Source organism: Nerophis ophidion, linkage group LG09, assembly GCF_033978795.1.
Source record: "Nerophis ophidion isolate RoL-2023_Sa linkage group LG09, RoL_Noph_v1.0, whole genome shotgun sequence".
In the NCBI taxonomy this organism is placed as follows: Eukaryota; Metazoa; Chordata; class Actinopteri; order Syngnathiformes; family Syngnathidae; genus Nerophis; species Nerophis ophidion.
In genome coordinates this window covers 66,823,591-66,839,550 of record NC_084619.1, presented here as the reverse complement: position 1 = coordinate 66,839,550, position 15,960 = coordinate 66,823,591, and the positions used below count along the sequence as shown (strand labels likewise).

The window sequence follows — 15,960 nt, the reverse complement described above, 5'->3', positions numbered from 1 at the left end:
TTTATTATTATAATAATTACTATAAAATAAAAACATATAATACAAATAATAATATTAATAGCATTAATAATGAAAATAATAATTACCACAAAACAAATAAAATAATAATAATAATACAAATAATAATGGAATAAAAATAGTAATAATAGTAATTACACAAATAATAATAATTATAACAATAATAATAATTATTAATATAATACTATTGAAAAATAGTATTAATAATAATACAAATAATAATAATACTAGGACACTAATATGCAGCATCCTGCCACAGTAATGACCAATAAGGTCAAAGGTCACAGCAGGGATAAACCCATTGAAAATGTGTTTAGAAGTTTTGGAAATTCTAATCTTTTATTAACATTCACATATTGCAGTAATAATAAAAAAATAAAACACATTTTTGTGTGTGTATTATGTAAATCCCAATATATTATTTACTGTATTGCATTTGTTTTGTTCTTGTTTAGATCTCTAAAAAAAATATATAGCTATTGATTATTACAAATTGTGACAAGAACAGTCGAATTGTTTTTGCATTTGTTTGAATACATAAATGACATTGCATTTATCCAAAATTCTTGCAATTTAAAACATTTTAATGATCAGATGCAATCAGTTGGTTGATATAATAATACAAATATATGTACAAAGACTTGAAAATAATAAATATACATGTCATCTTTATATTATACAGTTTATACATTCTTATTTTATGACATAAGAGCCCAACAAATGTTCTCCTATTTTTAAATGTGTGTTTGAAAAGTAAAAAAATCAGTGTAACTAACAAAAATGGTAACAGTAATAATAATAATAATACTAAGGAGCGCTATGCTGTTTCTGAGGTTTTATTGCAAAAATGTTGGTCAAAGGTCCTATGTGTGATGTTTTGAGGCATTTACTGCGGATGTGCTAGTCAAAGATCCTTTCCTGTGTGGGACAAGAGCGTTATGCTGTTTCTAAGGTTTAAATGCAAAAATGTTGGTAAAAGGTGCTATATGTGATGTTTTGAGGCATTCACTGCAGATGTGCTAGTCAAAGATCCTTTCCCTTTGTGGGACAAGAGCGTTATGCTGTCTCCAATGTTTAATTGCAAAAATGTTGGTCAAAGGTCTTATATGTGATGTTTTGAGGCATTCACTGCAGATGTGCTAGTCAAAGATCCTTTCCCGTGTGGGACAAGAGCGTTATGCTGTGTCTAAGGTTTAATTGCAAAAATGTTGGTCAAAGGTCTTATATGTGATGTTTTGAGGCATTCACTGCGGATGTGTTAGTCAAAGATCCTTTCCTGTGTGGGACAAGAGCGTTATGCTGTTTTTAAGGTTTAATTGCAAAAATGTTGGTCAAAGGTCTTATATGTGATGTTTTGAGGCATTCACTGCGGATGTGTTAGTCAAAGATCCTTTCCTGTGTGGGACAAGAGCGTTATGCTGTTTCTAAGGTTTAATTGCAAAAATGTTGGTCAAAGGTCTTATATGTGATGTTTTGAGGCATTCACTGCGGATGTGTTAGTCAAAGATCCTTTCCTGTGTGGGACAAGAGCGTTATGCTGTTTCTAAGGTTTAATTGCAAAAATGTTGGTCAAAGGTCTTATATGTGATGTTTTGAGGCATTTACTGCAGATGTGCTAGTCAAAGATCCTTTCCTGTGTGGGACAAGAGCGTTATGCTGTCTCCAATGTTTAATTGCAAAAATGTTGGTCAAAGGACTTATATGTGATGTTTTAAGGCATTTACTGCAAATTGTTAGTCAAATATCCTTTCCTGTGTGGGACAGGAGCATTATGCTGTTTTTAAGGTTTTATTGCAAAAATGTTGGTCAAAGATCTTCCATGTGATGTTTTGAGGCATTCACTGCAAATGTGCTAGTCAAAGATCTTTTACTTTGTGGTACAGGAGCGCTTTGCTGTTTTCTAAGGATTGTATTGCAAAAATGTTGGTCAAAGGTCATATATGTGATGTTTTGAGGCATTTACTGCAGATTGTTAGTCAAAGATCCTTTCCTGTGTGGGACAAGAGCCCTATGCTGTTTCTTAGGTTTTATTGCAAAAATGTTGGTCAAAGGTCCTATATGTGATGTTTTGAGGCATTCACTGCAGATGTGTTAGTCAAAGATCCTTTCCTGTGTGGGACAAGAGCGTTATGCTGTTTCTAAGGTGTAATTGCAAAAATGTTGGTAAAAGGTCCTATTTGTGATGTTTTGAGGCATTTACTGCAGATGTGCTAGTCAAAGATCCTTTCTGTGTGGGACAAGAGCGCTATGCTGTTTCTTAGGTTTTATTGCAAAAATGTTGGTCAAAGGTCCTATATGTGATGTTTTGAGGCATTTACTGCAGATGTGTTAGTCAAAGATCCTTTCCTGTGTGGGACAAGAGCGTTATGCTGTTTCTTAGGTTTTATTGCAAAAATGTTGGTCAAAGGTCCTATATTTGACGTTTTGAGGCATTCACTTCAGATGTGCTAGTCAAAGATCCTTTCCCTTTGTGGGACAAGAGCGTTATGCTGTTTCAAAGGTTTAATTGCAAAAATGTTGGTCAAAGGTCCTATATGTGATGTTTTGAGGCATTTACTGCAGATGTGTTAGTCAAAGATCCTTTCTGTGTGGGACAAGAGCTCTATGCTGTTTCTTAGGTTTTATTGCAAAAATGTTGGTCAAAGGTCTTATATGTGATGTTTTGAGGCATTTACTGCAAATGCACTAGTCAAAGATCCTTTACTACGTGAGACAGGAGCTCTGTGCTTTTTCTAAGGTTTTATTGCAAAAATGCTGGTCAAAGGTCCTATATGAGATGTTTTGAGGCATTTACTGAAGATGTGCTAGTCAAAGATCCTTTCCTGCGTGGGACAGGAGTGTTATGTTGTTTCTAAGGGGTTTTTTTGCAAACATTTCGGTCAAAAGTCCTATATGAGATGTTTTGAGGCATTTACTGCAAATGCACTAGTCAAAGATCCTTTACTACAAGGGACAGGAGTGCTGTGCTTTTTCTAAGGTTTTATTGCAAAAATTTCGGTCAAAAGTCCTATATGAGATGTTTTGAGGCATTTACTGCAAATGCGCTAGTCAAAGGTCCTCTACTGCGTTGGACAGGAGCGCTATAGTGTTTCCAAGGTTGAATCGCTAAAATTTTGGTCAAAGTCCTATATGTGATGTTTTGAGGCATCTACTGCAGATGCGCTAGTCAAAGATCCTTTACTACGTGGGACAGGAGCGCTGTGCTTTTTCTAAGGTTTTATTGCAAAAATGCTGGTCAAAGGTCCAATATGAGATGTTTTGAGGCATTTACTGCAGATGTGCTAGTCAAAGATCCTTTCCTGTGTGGTACAGGAGCGTTATGTTGTTTCTAAGGTTTTATTGCAATCATTTCGGTCAAAGGTCCTATGTGATGTTTTGAGGCATTTACTGCAAGTGCGCTGGTCAAAGATCCTTTACTACGTGGGACAGGAGCGCTGTAGTGTTTCCAAGGTTTAATCGCTAAAATTTTGGTCAAAGTCCTATATGTGATGTTTTGAGGCATTTACTGCAGATGTGCTAGTCAAAGATCCTTTACTACGTGGGACAGGAGCGCTGTGCTTTTTCTAAGGTTTTATTGCAAAAATGCTGGTCAAAGGTCCAATATGAGATGTTTTGAGGCATTTACTGCAGATGTGCTAGTCAAAGATCCTTTCCTGTGTGGTACAGGAGCGTTATGTTGTTTCTAAGGTTTCATTGCAAAAATTTCGGTCAAAGGTCCTATATGTGATGTTTTGAGGCATTTACTGCAAATGCGCTAGTCAAAGATCCTCTACTGCGTTGGACAGGAGCGCTATATTGTATCTAAGGTTTTATTGCAAAAATGTTGGTCAAAGATCTTCTATGGGATGTTTTGATGCATTTACTGCAAGTGCGCTAGTCAAAGATCCTTTATTACGTGGGACAGGAGCGCTATAGTGTTTCCAAGGTTTAATCGCTAAAATTTTGGTCAAAGTTCTATATGTGATGTTTTGAGGCATCTACTGCAGATGCGCTAGTCAAAGATCCTTTACTACGTGGGACAGGAGTGCTATAGTGTTTCCAAGGTTTAATCGCTAAAATTTTGGTCAAAGTTCTATATGTGATGTTTTGAGGCATCTACTGCAGATGCGCTAGTCAAAGATCCTTTACTACGTGGGACAGGAGTGCTATAGTGTTTCCAAGGTTTAATCGCTAAAATTTTGGTCAAAGTTCTATATGTGATGTTTTGAGGCATCTACTGCAGATGTGCTAGTCAAAGATCCTTTACTACGTGGGACAGGAGTGCTATAGTGTTTCCAAGGTTTAATCGCTAAAATTTTGGTCAAAGTCCTATATGTGATGTTTTGAGGCATCTACTGCAGATGTGCTATTCAAAGATCCTTTATTGTGTGGGACAGGAGCGCTATGCTGTTTTCTAAGGTTTTAATAATAATAGTAGTATTAATATATTTATATATATATATATATATATATATATATATACTTTTTTCTATTTTCTATACAGTGTGAATTCCTATGTTTAATGACAAGAGCCAACAAATGTTTTATTTATTTTTAAATGTAATTTGAAAGTAAAAAATGTCCCTATTTGAACAGCAACAACAATAATAACAACATTAATAATAAGAGGTTTTTATTAGTTTATTTTGTATGTATTTTTGTTTTATTTGTATGGTATTTCCTTGTTATTGTGCATGTAGGAACATGACATTGTTGAAGTTTAATATCCAATGTAATAATTGCAATATTAACAATATTGGAAGGAGGCGGGACATTTGGGACGGTCAAACGGACGCGACTCTGAGCGCTGATTGGCTGTCAGGACAAAAGGGGGCGGGGCCGGGGTGGTTTCTCCTGGCTTCATCTGTCATCGATGGTGTCCTCTTCGACCGTGTATCGACCCAAAAGGGTGCATGTCCAGAACCGGGAAAGCCGAGGCGGACTCGGTCCAAAAAAAAAGTAGTGCAGACTTTGCACGGGAAATGACGACTGCACTTTTCCTCCCGTTTTCTAGTCGATTCTCAGCGCATCAATTTGCTGAGTCGAGGCCTGAAAGTTTGTCTCTGCTTTCTTCGGCTGTCATTTGTGTCGTCGTCCTTTTAAATCACGTTTGTGCTACGTCTTGGTGTTTGTGCATGAGTGTAGAGCGTCTTGTCCGCCAACGTCTTTGAGACTTTATGTTGACGTTGAAATAAAAACATCATCGAGTCTCGAACACGATCACTGCTTGACGTGTTCTCGATTGTGTCTCAGGCTGGATTTACACTCTTGGTAAAGCATCTCAATGTCGGCTCATCAGTCGTGTTTTTACACTCGTCAAAGATCATCTATGTGACAGGAATATTCATCTGTTTTTACGGATTCACTGCTAAAGTGTGAGTCAAAGATCTTCTATGTGACAGGATCATTTTTGCTGGTGTTAAAAGTACATACAGCACACGCACGAGTCAAAGATCCTTTATGTGATGTTTTGAGGTATGTACTGCGAATGCGATAGTCAAAGATCCTTTACTGTGTGAGACAGGAGGGCTTTGCTGTTTTTAATTTTATTTTTTTAAATGTTGGCCAAAGATCCTTTATGTAACAGCAGCTTTTGCAAACACGGTTGTCAAAGATCCTTCACAGGACACGACAATGCTGCAGTATTTCGGAATTTGCTGCAAATGCACTAATCAAAGATCCTTTATGTGATGTTTTGAGGCATTTACTGCAAATGTGCTAGTCAAAGGTCCTTTACTGCGTGGGACAGGAGCGCTTTGGTGTTTTTTAAGGTTTTATTGCAAAAATGTTGGTCAAAGATCTTCCGTGTGATGTTTTGAGGCATTTACTGCAAATGTGCTAGTCAAAGATCTTTTACTGTGTGGGACAGGAGCGTTATGCTGTTTCTAACTATTTATCACAAAAATGTTGGTCAAAGATCCTTTATGTGATGTTTTGAGGCATTTACAGCAAATGTGCTAGTCAAAGATCCTTTCCTGTGTGGGACAGGAGTGTTACCCTGTTTCTAAGGTTTTATTGCAAAAATGTTGGTCAAAGATCTTCCGTGTGATGTTTTGAGGCATTTACTGCAAATGTGCTAGTCAAAGATCTTTTACTGTGTGGGACAGGAGCGTTATGCTGTTTCTAACTATTTATCACAAAAATGTTGGTCAAAGATCCTTTATGTGATGTTTTGAGGCATTTACAGCAAATGTGCTAGTCAAAGATCCTTTCCTGTGTGGGACAGGAGCGTTACGCTGTTTCTAAGGTTTTATTACAAAAATGTTGGTCAAAGATCCTCCGTGTGATGTTTTGAGGCTTTTAATGCAAATGTGCTAGTCAAAGATCTTTTACTGTGTGGTACAGGAGCGCTTTGCTGTTTTCTAAGGATTGTATTGCGAAAATCTTGGTCAAAGATCCTCGATGTGATGTTTTGAGGCATTTACAGCAAATGCGCTAGTCAAAGATCCTTTACTGCGTGGGACACGAGCTCTTTGCTGTTTTTTAAGGTTTTATTGCAAAAATGTTGATCAAAGATTCTCTATGTGATGTTTTGAGGCATTTACTGCAAATGTGCTAGTCAAAGATCCTTTACTGCGTGGGACAGGAGCGCTTTGCTGTTTTTTTAAGGTTTTATTGCAAAAATGTTTGTCAAAGATCCTCCGTGTGATGTTTTGAGGCATTTACAGCAAATGTGCTAGTCAAAGATTCTTTCCTGTGTGGGACAGGAGCGTTATGCTGTTTCTAAGGTTTTATTGCAAAAATGTTGGTCAAAGATCCTCCGTGTGATGTTTTGAGGCATTTACAGCAAATGTGCTAGTCAAAGATTCTTTCCTGTGTGGGACAGGCGCGTTATGCTGTTTCTAAGGTTTTATTGCAAAAATGTTGGTCAAAGATCCTCCGTGTGATGTTTTGAGGCATTTACAGCAAATGTGCTAGTCAAAGATCCTTTCCTGTGTGGGACAGGAGAGTTACGCTGTTTCTAAGGTTTTATTGCAAAAATGTTGGTCAAATATCCTCCGTGTGATGTTTTGAGGCGTTTACTGCAAATGTGCTAGTCAAAGATCTTTTACTGTGTGGTACAGGAGCGCTTCGCTGTTTTCTAAGGATTGTATTGCAAAAATCTTGGTCAAAGATCCTCGATGTGATGTTTTGAGGCATTTACAGCAACTTTGCTAGTCAAAGATCCTTTCCTGTGTGGGACAGGAGCGTTACGCTGTTCCTAACTATTTATCGCAAAAATGTTGGTCAAAGATCCTTTATGTGATGTTTTGAGGTATTTACAGCAAATGCGCTAGCCAAAGATCTTTTAATGTGTGGGACAGGAGTGCTATGCTGTTTCTAAGGTTTTATTGCAAAAATGTTGGTCAAAGATCCTCCGTGTGATGTTTTGAGGCATTTACAGCAAATGTGCTAGTCAAAGATCCTTTCCGGTGTGGGACAGGAGCGTTACGCTGTTTCTAACTATTTATCGCAAAAATGTTTGTCAAAGATCCTTTATGTGATGTTTTGAGGCATTTACAGCAAATGTGCTAGTCAAAGATCCTTTCCTGTGTGGGACAGGAGCGTTACGCTGTTTCTAAGGTTTTATTGCAAAAATGTTGGTCAAAGATCCTCCGTGTGATGTTTTGAGGAATTTACTGCAAATGTGCTAGTCAAAGATCTTTTACTGTGTGGTACAGGAGCGCTTTGCTGTTTTCTAAGGATTGTATTGCGAAAATCTTGGTCAAAGATCCCCGATGTGATGTTTTGAGTCATTTACAGCAAATGCGCTAGTCAAAGATCCTTTACTGCGTGGGACACGAGCTCTTTGCTGTTTTTTAAGGTTTTATTGCAAAAATGTTGATCAAAGATTCTCTATGTGATGTTTTGAGGCATTTACTGCAAATGTGCTAGTCAAAGATCCTTTACTGCGTGGGACAGGAGCGCTTTGCTGTTTTTTAAGGTTTTATTGCAAAAATGTTTGTCAAAGATCCTCCGTGTGATGTTTTGAGGCATTTACAGCAAATGTGCTAGTCAAAGATTCTTTCCTGTGTGGGACAGGAGCGTTGTGCTGTTTCTAAGGTTTTATTGCAAAAATGTTGGTCAAAGATCCTCCGTGTGATGTTTTGAGGCATTTACAGCAAATGTGCTAGTCAAAGATCCTTTCCTGTGTGGGACAGGAGAGTTACGCTGTTTCTAAGGTTATATTGCAAAAATGTTGGTCAAATATCCTCCGTGTGATGTTTTGAGGCGTTTACTGCAAATGTGCTAGTCAAAGATCTTTTACTGTGTGGTACAGGAGCGCTTCGCTGTTTTCTAAGGATTGTATTGCAAAAATCTTGGTCAAAGATCCTCGATGTGATGTTTTGAGGCATTTACAGCAAATGTGCTAGTCAAAGATCGTTTCCGGTGTGGGACAGGAGCGTTACGCTGTTTCTAACTATTTATCGCAAAAATGTTTGTCAAAGATCCTTTATGTGATGTTTTGAGGCATTTACAGCAAATGTGCTAGTCAAAGATCCTTTCCTGTTTGGGACAGGAGCGTTACGCTGTTTCTAAGGTTTTATTGCAAAAATGTTGGTCAAAGATCCTCCGTGTGATGTTTTGAGGAATTTACTGCAAATGTGCTAGTCAAAGATCTTTTACTGTGTGGTACAGGAGCGCTTTGCTATTTTCTAAGGATTGTATTGCGAAAATCTTGGTCAAAGATCCCTGATGTGATGTTTTGAGGCATTTACAGCAAATGTGCTAGTCAAAGATCTTTTACTGTGTGGTACAGGAGCGCTTTGCTGTTTTCTAAGGATTGTATTGCGAAAATCTTGGTCAAAGATCCCCGATGTGATGTTTTGAGGCATTTACAGCAAATGTGCTAGTCAAAGATCTTTTACTGTGTGGTACAGGAGCGCTTTGCTGTTTTTTAAGGATTGCATTGCGAAAATCTTGGTCAAAGATCCTCGATGTTATGTTTTGAGGCATGTACAGCAAATGCCCTAGTCAACGATCCTTTACTGCGTGGGACACGAGCTATTTGCTGTTTTTTAAGGTTTTATTGCAAAAATGTTGATCAAAGATCCTCTATGTGATGTTTTGAGGCATTTACAGCAAATACGCTAGTCAAAGATCCTTTACTGCGTGGTACGGGAGCTCTTTGTATTGCGAAAATCTTGGTCAAAGATCCTCGATCTGACTGCAACTTTTTGTTGTTTTTTAAGTAATTTTTGCAACAACAAAAAATAAGATTAAAGCTGTTCTTAAGGACTTACTGCAAAAAACATTTGCCAAAGATCCACTATATGATGTTAGCACATATAGTCCAAGATCCTCTATCCGACAGAAGCTCAAAGTGTAAATCCAGCCTTGCAGGACAACAACAATATTTGATGACAAGACCAAAGTCTAACCTGTCTTCTTTGTCTCTCGTTTCTGGACATGTGCCCCACCCCCCCCACCCCCCCCTCCATGGAACTTGGTCGTGGTCTCAGGACAAGGAGATGAACTTGGCTCAGGTCCACCAGCGTTTGAACAGCCTCCTGGACCAAGACCTGGCCCACAAGCAGCTGCCCGGCCAGTCCATCGAGATCTCCGCCCTGGACATTAGCAGCATGCAGCCCAGCCAGTCCCTGGAGGTCTTGTCCGCCAGGGAGTACCCCGCCCACCGGGGGCCGCCGCCCCTCTCGGTGAGCACCTTCCTGCGGGAGGGCCACGGGGCCGGGCGGACACTGGGCGCGGCGGGCGGCCGGACCTTGCCCCTGCCGCTCAGCAGCGCCACCATGCCCTCCATCCGCTGCAAACACCGGGCGCCCAACGGGGGGCTCTTCCGCCAGAGCCCGGTCAAGACCCCCATGCCCATGTCCTACCAGCCGGTGCCCGAGGGGAAGGCCGGTCAGGGGACCTCCATCTGAGATCTGAGGGGACCGCCGAGAAGCCAACAGGAAACACCTTTTTATTACCCGTGGAGGTGCCAGGCCGGACTCTTACTGTACATATTTGTAAGTATCGAGAGAGAAAAAGCCACATTACAAAATGTATTTTCAATATTCTCGACTTCAAAAAAACGAAAAGTATTAAAAAAAAAAAAAATGACTGTTTAAATGGCTTTGGTTTTTTTTCTTTTTCTTTTTTTTTGCTCTCTACAAAATAATGGTGACATTTTTTTATATATTTTTTTTTTGTGTTGGTTGTTTTCTAAGTGCCAAGATGTTTGTTTGTTTTTGTTTTTTTGTTTTTTTTCAAATAACTGAATGTACTGTTGAGAAAGAAGAACTCCACCTCTCAAAAGACATTTCGCGGCGATAAAAGAAAAAAAAGACATTTCGACTATGACGATTTGTTTCCTATGAAAAGAATAAAAAAGTATATGACAAACAAGTCGTGCTGCTTGTGTCATAATTCGGCCTCGTGTTCGTCGACATGACTTTTGGACGTCTCCGACTTTTGGGCATGAAAAAGCGATTTTTTTGTGGGGGTTGGTGCACTAATTGTAAGTGTATCTTGTGTTTTCTATGTTGATTTGATAAAAAAAAAATATAAAAAAATTATTCTGCGGCCCGGTGGTTGGGGACCACTGTTTTAAGGTATTTACTGCAAATGCACTAGTCAAATATCCTATCTGACTACCTTTGGTTTAAGCACTGAACTATCTATTAAACACAACAGCAAGCAAGGAATCAGGCAGAGACAGATTTCAATTTTGCCCATGAGGAGAACGCATGGAGCTGCGCACTCAGTTACAGTCCCACCCTATGCTCTGAGGAACAGCCCCAGCGCTCCTCTATTTATTGCGTTTGAGAGTTCCCTAGTTACATCACTGAGGCTGCTTCTATAGGGGGGGGGGGGCACATATTATGCAAACAACTGAATGTACTGTGAGAAAGAAGAACTCCACCTCTCAAAAGACATTTCGCGGCGATAAACTAAAAAAACAAAAACAAAAAAAAAGACGTTTCGACTATGACGATTTGTTTCCTATGAAAAGAATTAAAAAGTATATTACAAACAAGTTGTGCTGCTTGTGTCATAATTCGGCCTCGTGTTCGTCGACATGACTTTTGGACGTGTGCACAATCATTTTATTCCATAAAAACATTGTGTTAATTGTGAAAAATATCGACTATTTTAGCTCCAATCGGTATGTTAAAAAAGTTTAAGTACCAATGATTGCCGAAAATATCCTCTTTTTTTTTTTTGTCATGAAAAAGGGATTTTTTTGGGGTCGGTGCACTTATTGTAAGTGTATCTTGTGTTTTCTATGTTGATTTGATAAAAAAAAATATTAAAAAATTATTCTGCGGCCCGGTGATGGGGACCACTGTTTTAAGGTATTTACTGCAAACGCACTAGTCAAATATCCTATCTGACTACCTTTGGTTTAAGCACTGAACCATCTATTAAACACAACAGCAAGCAAGGAATCAGGCAGAGACAGATTTCCATTTTGCCCATGAGGAGAACGCATGGAGCTGCACACTCAGTTACAGTCCCACCCTACGCTCTGAGGAACAGCCCCAGCGCCCAGGAATAATTTTTTGGGGTGATTAACCCCCCATTCCAACCCTTGATGCTGAGTGCCTAGCAGGGAGGTAATGGCTCCCATTTTTATCGTCTTTGGTATGACTCACTACCTACCGATCTCAGGGTGGACACTCTAACCCCTAGGCCACTGAGTCCGATACTGCCAAAGGTAACAATATTCCTTCGAGTATTGATCCCTTCTAAGTGAGCACGACCTGCAGGTTCAATATGCATAATTGAATATACTAATTCCTCAAATTGTAATTTGTTTATAGAAGTCTACATCAAAGAAAATCCTTTTTCATGGGGAAATATGTTCATGTTTCTTGTTTTCATGTTGGCAATTAAGCTACCTAGCGCAACTGAGCAGTGTCAAAGTGTTAGCAATCATGGTTTTGTGATGATTTAAATTTAAAACGTTAATGCTAACCGCGTTAAGTTTTACTGCTGTTTATTATTATCCGCGACCGTAGTGAGGATAATTGGTAACGGAAAATGATGGACGTCTGATCGATATTGACCCGGGTTACTATCTGCTTGTGCTCACAACGCTGTCCTTGTTCTTATCAAGCAAAGGCGGACAGCTTGTAGATCTCCACCGTAGAAGTGTCTGTTTTTCAGTTCTGGACGGCCACGGAAGGGGCCGTATCGGGACTTGAAGTCTCCAAGAAGATACGGCAGAGAGGGGGTAAACCCGACACCGTTCCAAGCACATTTTATTTTGACTGTTTATGACCCAGTGCGGGGCAGCTGCATAGTGTGACCCCTCCCCTTAGAAGCAACTTCGGCTATGTAATCATGGAATGTCCAAATTAATGGGGAGGTGCTGGAAGTTTTTCCTCAGAGCATGGGGCGACCAAGTATGAGGGTGCAGGTCCACGCGCTCTCGCTAAATTGAATTCTGTCTCTGTTTAATTCCTTGCCTCTTGTCCTGTTTATTAGATAGTTCAGACCCGACAAATCCCTGAATGGAACATTACTACTGTTGAATTGATTCTGAATCAAATCGTTGCCCCAAAAAATCGGATTTATATCGTGAGGTAGTTGTAAGAAACAGCCAGTAATACAGACGCAAATTTGCTGTTGTGTTTTTTTTTAGTATCGCCATCGGAGCCTATTAAAAGGAAAGTGGTCATTGATTCCGTGTTAGAAGGTCTCGTAAGAGAAGGTGTTATCTCTCCTGGCCGGCCTGGGAAAACATGTTAAAAAGTAGAAACGCCTGAAAGACAATTCATTTCAAGAAGTTCGGCATGATAAAAGTAAGCATTTTGTTCTTTTAGGACCACCAGTTTAATTTAAAAGCCAATGTTTACAAGATATATAAATAGATATTCCTCGTCCCTTGTCTGTTTTTAAATAGGGGGTCCTTGGCCTGGAAAATGTTGAGTTTAGTCCTTATTTGAAGGGACATGAAGCTCAATGACAGATATATGTTCTGCACCAGATTATAGCTAAATAGCTCATTTCCTTCTGCAGTCCCTAAATTAAAGATATATACACAAAAACAATACAATTATTAAAGCTGCAAGGAGTGATGGACGGGATCGACTTTTGCTGGTGTTTCCTGCCTTTACCCATTCAACATATCCTTACCTGCACATTACCTACCTTCCCTGTATCCTGGGGTCACACTGGAGCTTCTTTCTGTCAACCATACATGCTGGTGCTTCCTGCCATCACCCAGACAACATATCTTTACCTGCACTTTACCTACCTTCTCTGTATCCTGGAGTCAAACTGGTGCCTCCTTCTTTCACCCAGTCAACATATCTTTACCCGCACATTACCTACCTTCTCTGCATTGTGTGGTCACGCTGGTGCTCCCTGCTTTTAAGGGGCCATCTTGAGACGGCAGCAGCGCAGCTGTTCTTTGAAGGCTCGTAAAATCAAAACCGGAGCAGTTACAAAAACTCTTTGCGCAATTTTTAATCAAAAGGGTTCACTCTCTGTCCTGTGCGAGTTTGAAGCCGACGCAACAAACGCGCTCAGAGGAGATAATGTTTGAAAAAAGGTGACGCGTTTTTACAAAACTTTTGTTTTGAAGGGATGATTCACAACTTCCTGTTGATTTTTGCTGAAAGGTGTCAATAAAAGAAATGTAGGTCTAAGTGAGACCTACATAGAAGTTTTTGTTTCATGCCCCTACAAAATTCCTACTGGAAGTTACAAGCAGTTTTGTATGTGTTTTCTTCCCAAGAGCAGTTTTGTCAGTGTTTTGCTCCTAGGGGGCGCTAGAGCGCAATTTTGAGTTTTGGTTTTTTTTTTTTTTTATTAGATCGCAATTTTCACCATTCCTGATGTGTGTGTCGAGTTTGGTGAGTTTTGAAGCATTTTAAGGAGGTCAAATTACAGCTCAACGAGGCAAAAATGAAATTTTTTAGGAAACTTTTGTTTTGAAGGGATAATTGACAACTTCCTGTTGGTTTTTGCTGAAGGATGTCAATAACGAAATGTAGGTCTAAATGAGACCTAAATAGAGGTTTTTGTTTCATTTCCCTACAAAATTCCTACTGGAAGTTACGAGCAATTTGTACGTGTTTTCTTCCCAAGAGCAGTTTTGTCAGTGTTTTGCTTCTAGGGGGCGCTAGAGCGCAATGTTGAGTTTTTTTTTTGTTTGTTTTTATTACATCGCAATTTTCACCAGTCTTGATGTGTGTGTCGAGTTTGGTGAGTTTTGAAGCATTTAAAGGAGGTCTAATTACAGCTCAACGAGGCAAAAATTAAATTTTTTAGGAAAGGTTTGTTTTGAAGGGATAATTGACAACTTCCTGCTGATTTTTGCTGAACGATGTCAGTTAATGAAATGTAGGTCTAAGTGAGACCTACATAAAAGTTTTTGTTTCATGTCTCTCCAAAAAGTCCTACTGGACGTTACAAGCAGTTTTGTATGTGTTTTCTTCCCGAGAGCAGTTTTGTCAGTGTTTTATTCCTAGGGGGCACTATGGCGCAATTTCGAGTTTTGGGGTTTGTTTTTTTCACCAGTCCTGATGTGTGTGTCCAGTTTGGTGAGTTTTGAAGCATTTTAAGGGGGTCAAATAACAGCTCAACGAGGCAAAAATGAAATTTTTTAGGAAACTTTTGTTTTTAAGGGATAATTGACAACTTCCTGTTGATTTTTGCTGAAGGATGTCAGTTAATGAAATGTAGGTCTAAGTGAGACCTACATAGAAGTTTTTGTTTCATGTCCCTACAAAATTCCTACTGGAAGTTACAAGCAGTTTTGTATGTGTTTTCTTCCCAAGAGCAGTTTTGTCAGTGTTTTATTCCTAGGGGGCGCTAGAGAGCAATTTTGAGTTTTGGGGTTTGTTTTTTTATTAGATCGCAATTTTCACCAGTCCTGATTTGTGTCTCCAGTTTGGTTAGTTTTGAAGCATTTTAAGAGGGTCAAATAACAGCTCAACGAGGCAAAAATGACATGTTTTCGGAAACTTTTGTTTTGAAGGGATAATTGACAACTTCCTGTTGATTTTGCTGAAGGATGTCAATTAATGAAATGTAGGTCTAAGTGAGACCTACATAGAGATTTTTGTTTCATGTCCCTACAAAATTCCTACTGGAAGTTACAAGCAGTTTTGTATGTGTTTTCTTCCCAAGAGCAGTTTTGTCAGTTTTTTATTCCTATGGGGCGCTAGAGCGCAATTTTGAGTTTTGGGGTTTGTTTTTTTCACCAGTCCTGATGTGTGTGTCCAGTTTGGTGAGTTTTGAAGCATTTTAAGGGGGTCAAATTACAGCTCAAAGAGGCAAAAATAACATTTTTTTAGGAAACTTTTGTTTTGAAGGGGTTTTGGCAAACTTCCTCTTGATTTTTGCTGAAGGAGGTCAGCTAATGAAATCTAGGTCTAAGTGAGACCTACATAGAAGATTTTGTTTCATGTCTCTACGACATTCTTAACGGAAGTTACAAGCAGTTTTGTCTGTGTTTTTTCCTAGGGGGCGCTAGAGCGCAATTTTGAGTTTTGGGGTTTGGATTTTTTATTAGATGGCCATTTTTTTGACAGTCCTGATGTGTTTGTAAAGTTTGGTGAGTTTTGAAGCATGTTAAGGGGGTCAAATTACAGCTCAAAGAGGCGGCGTTATAATAATAATAAAACCTTAGAAATACAATAGGGTCCACTGTCCCAAACGGACATTTGGACCCTAATAACAATACAATTATACTATAGCATGTAATTAAATTAAGAAAAGTCAAAAATACCCTTTTATTGACACATACTTAATATACATTACAATGACACCTCTCCTTTACATCATAACTAGACATCATTTTTAAAAACAACCATGATTTTACACACACGTCCCTCAGCTTACAATAAAATGTTCTCATGCAAATAAATAAATATATCACACATTAAGTTGACAAGCCGTCTTTGCTCCACATTACATGTAAGTCTTTGCTGTCGTCCAGCATTCTGTGAATGAATTGTGAATCAATTGTTAATGAAGAGTCATCTTCAAAGAGTAAGACCCCTATTTTAGAAAATCTCTGATGTT

General features: G+C 39.0%; 1 protein-coding gene across 1 annotated transcript in view; it reads left to right on the top strand.

The window, feature by feature from the left end:
• grid1a (glutamate receptor, ionotropic, delta 1a) overlaps positions 1-11,112 on the top strand; it is a 662,543-nt gene extending 651,431 nt beyond the window's left edge. The window contains exon 16 of the mRNA XM_061911628.1: positions 9,441-11,112. Within this exon, the coding sequence (XP_061767612.1) occupies positions 9,441-9,860 (420 nt within the window). The 3' untranslated portion in view covers positions 9,861-11,112. The remainder of the gene's footprint in view (positions 1-9,440) is intronic.
• Positions 11,113-15,960: the final 4,848 nt, after the last annotated feature.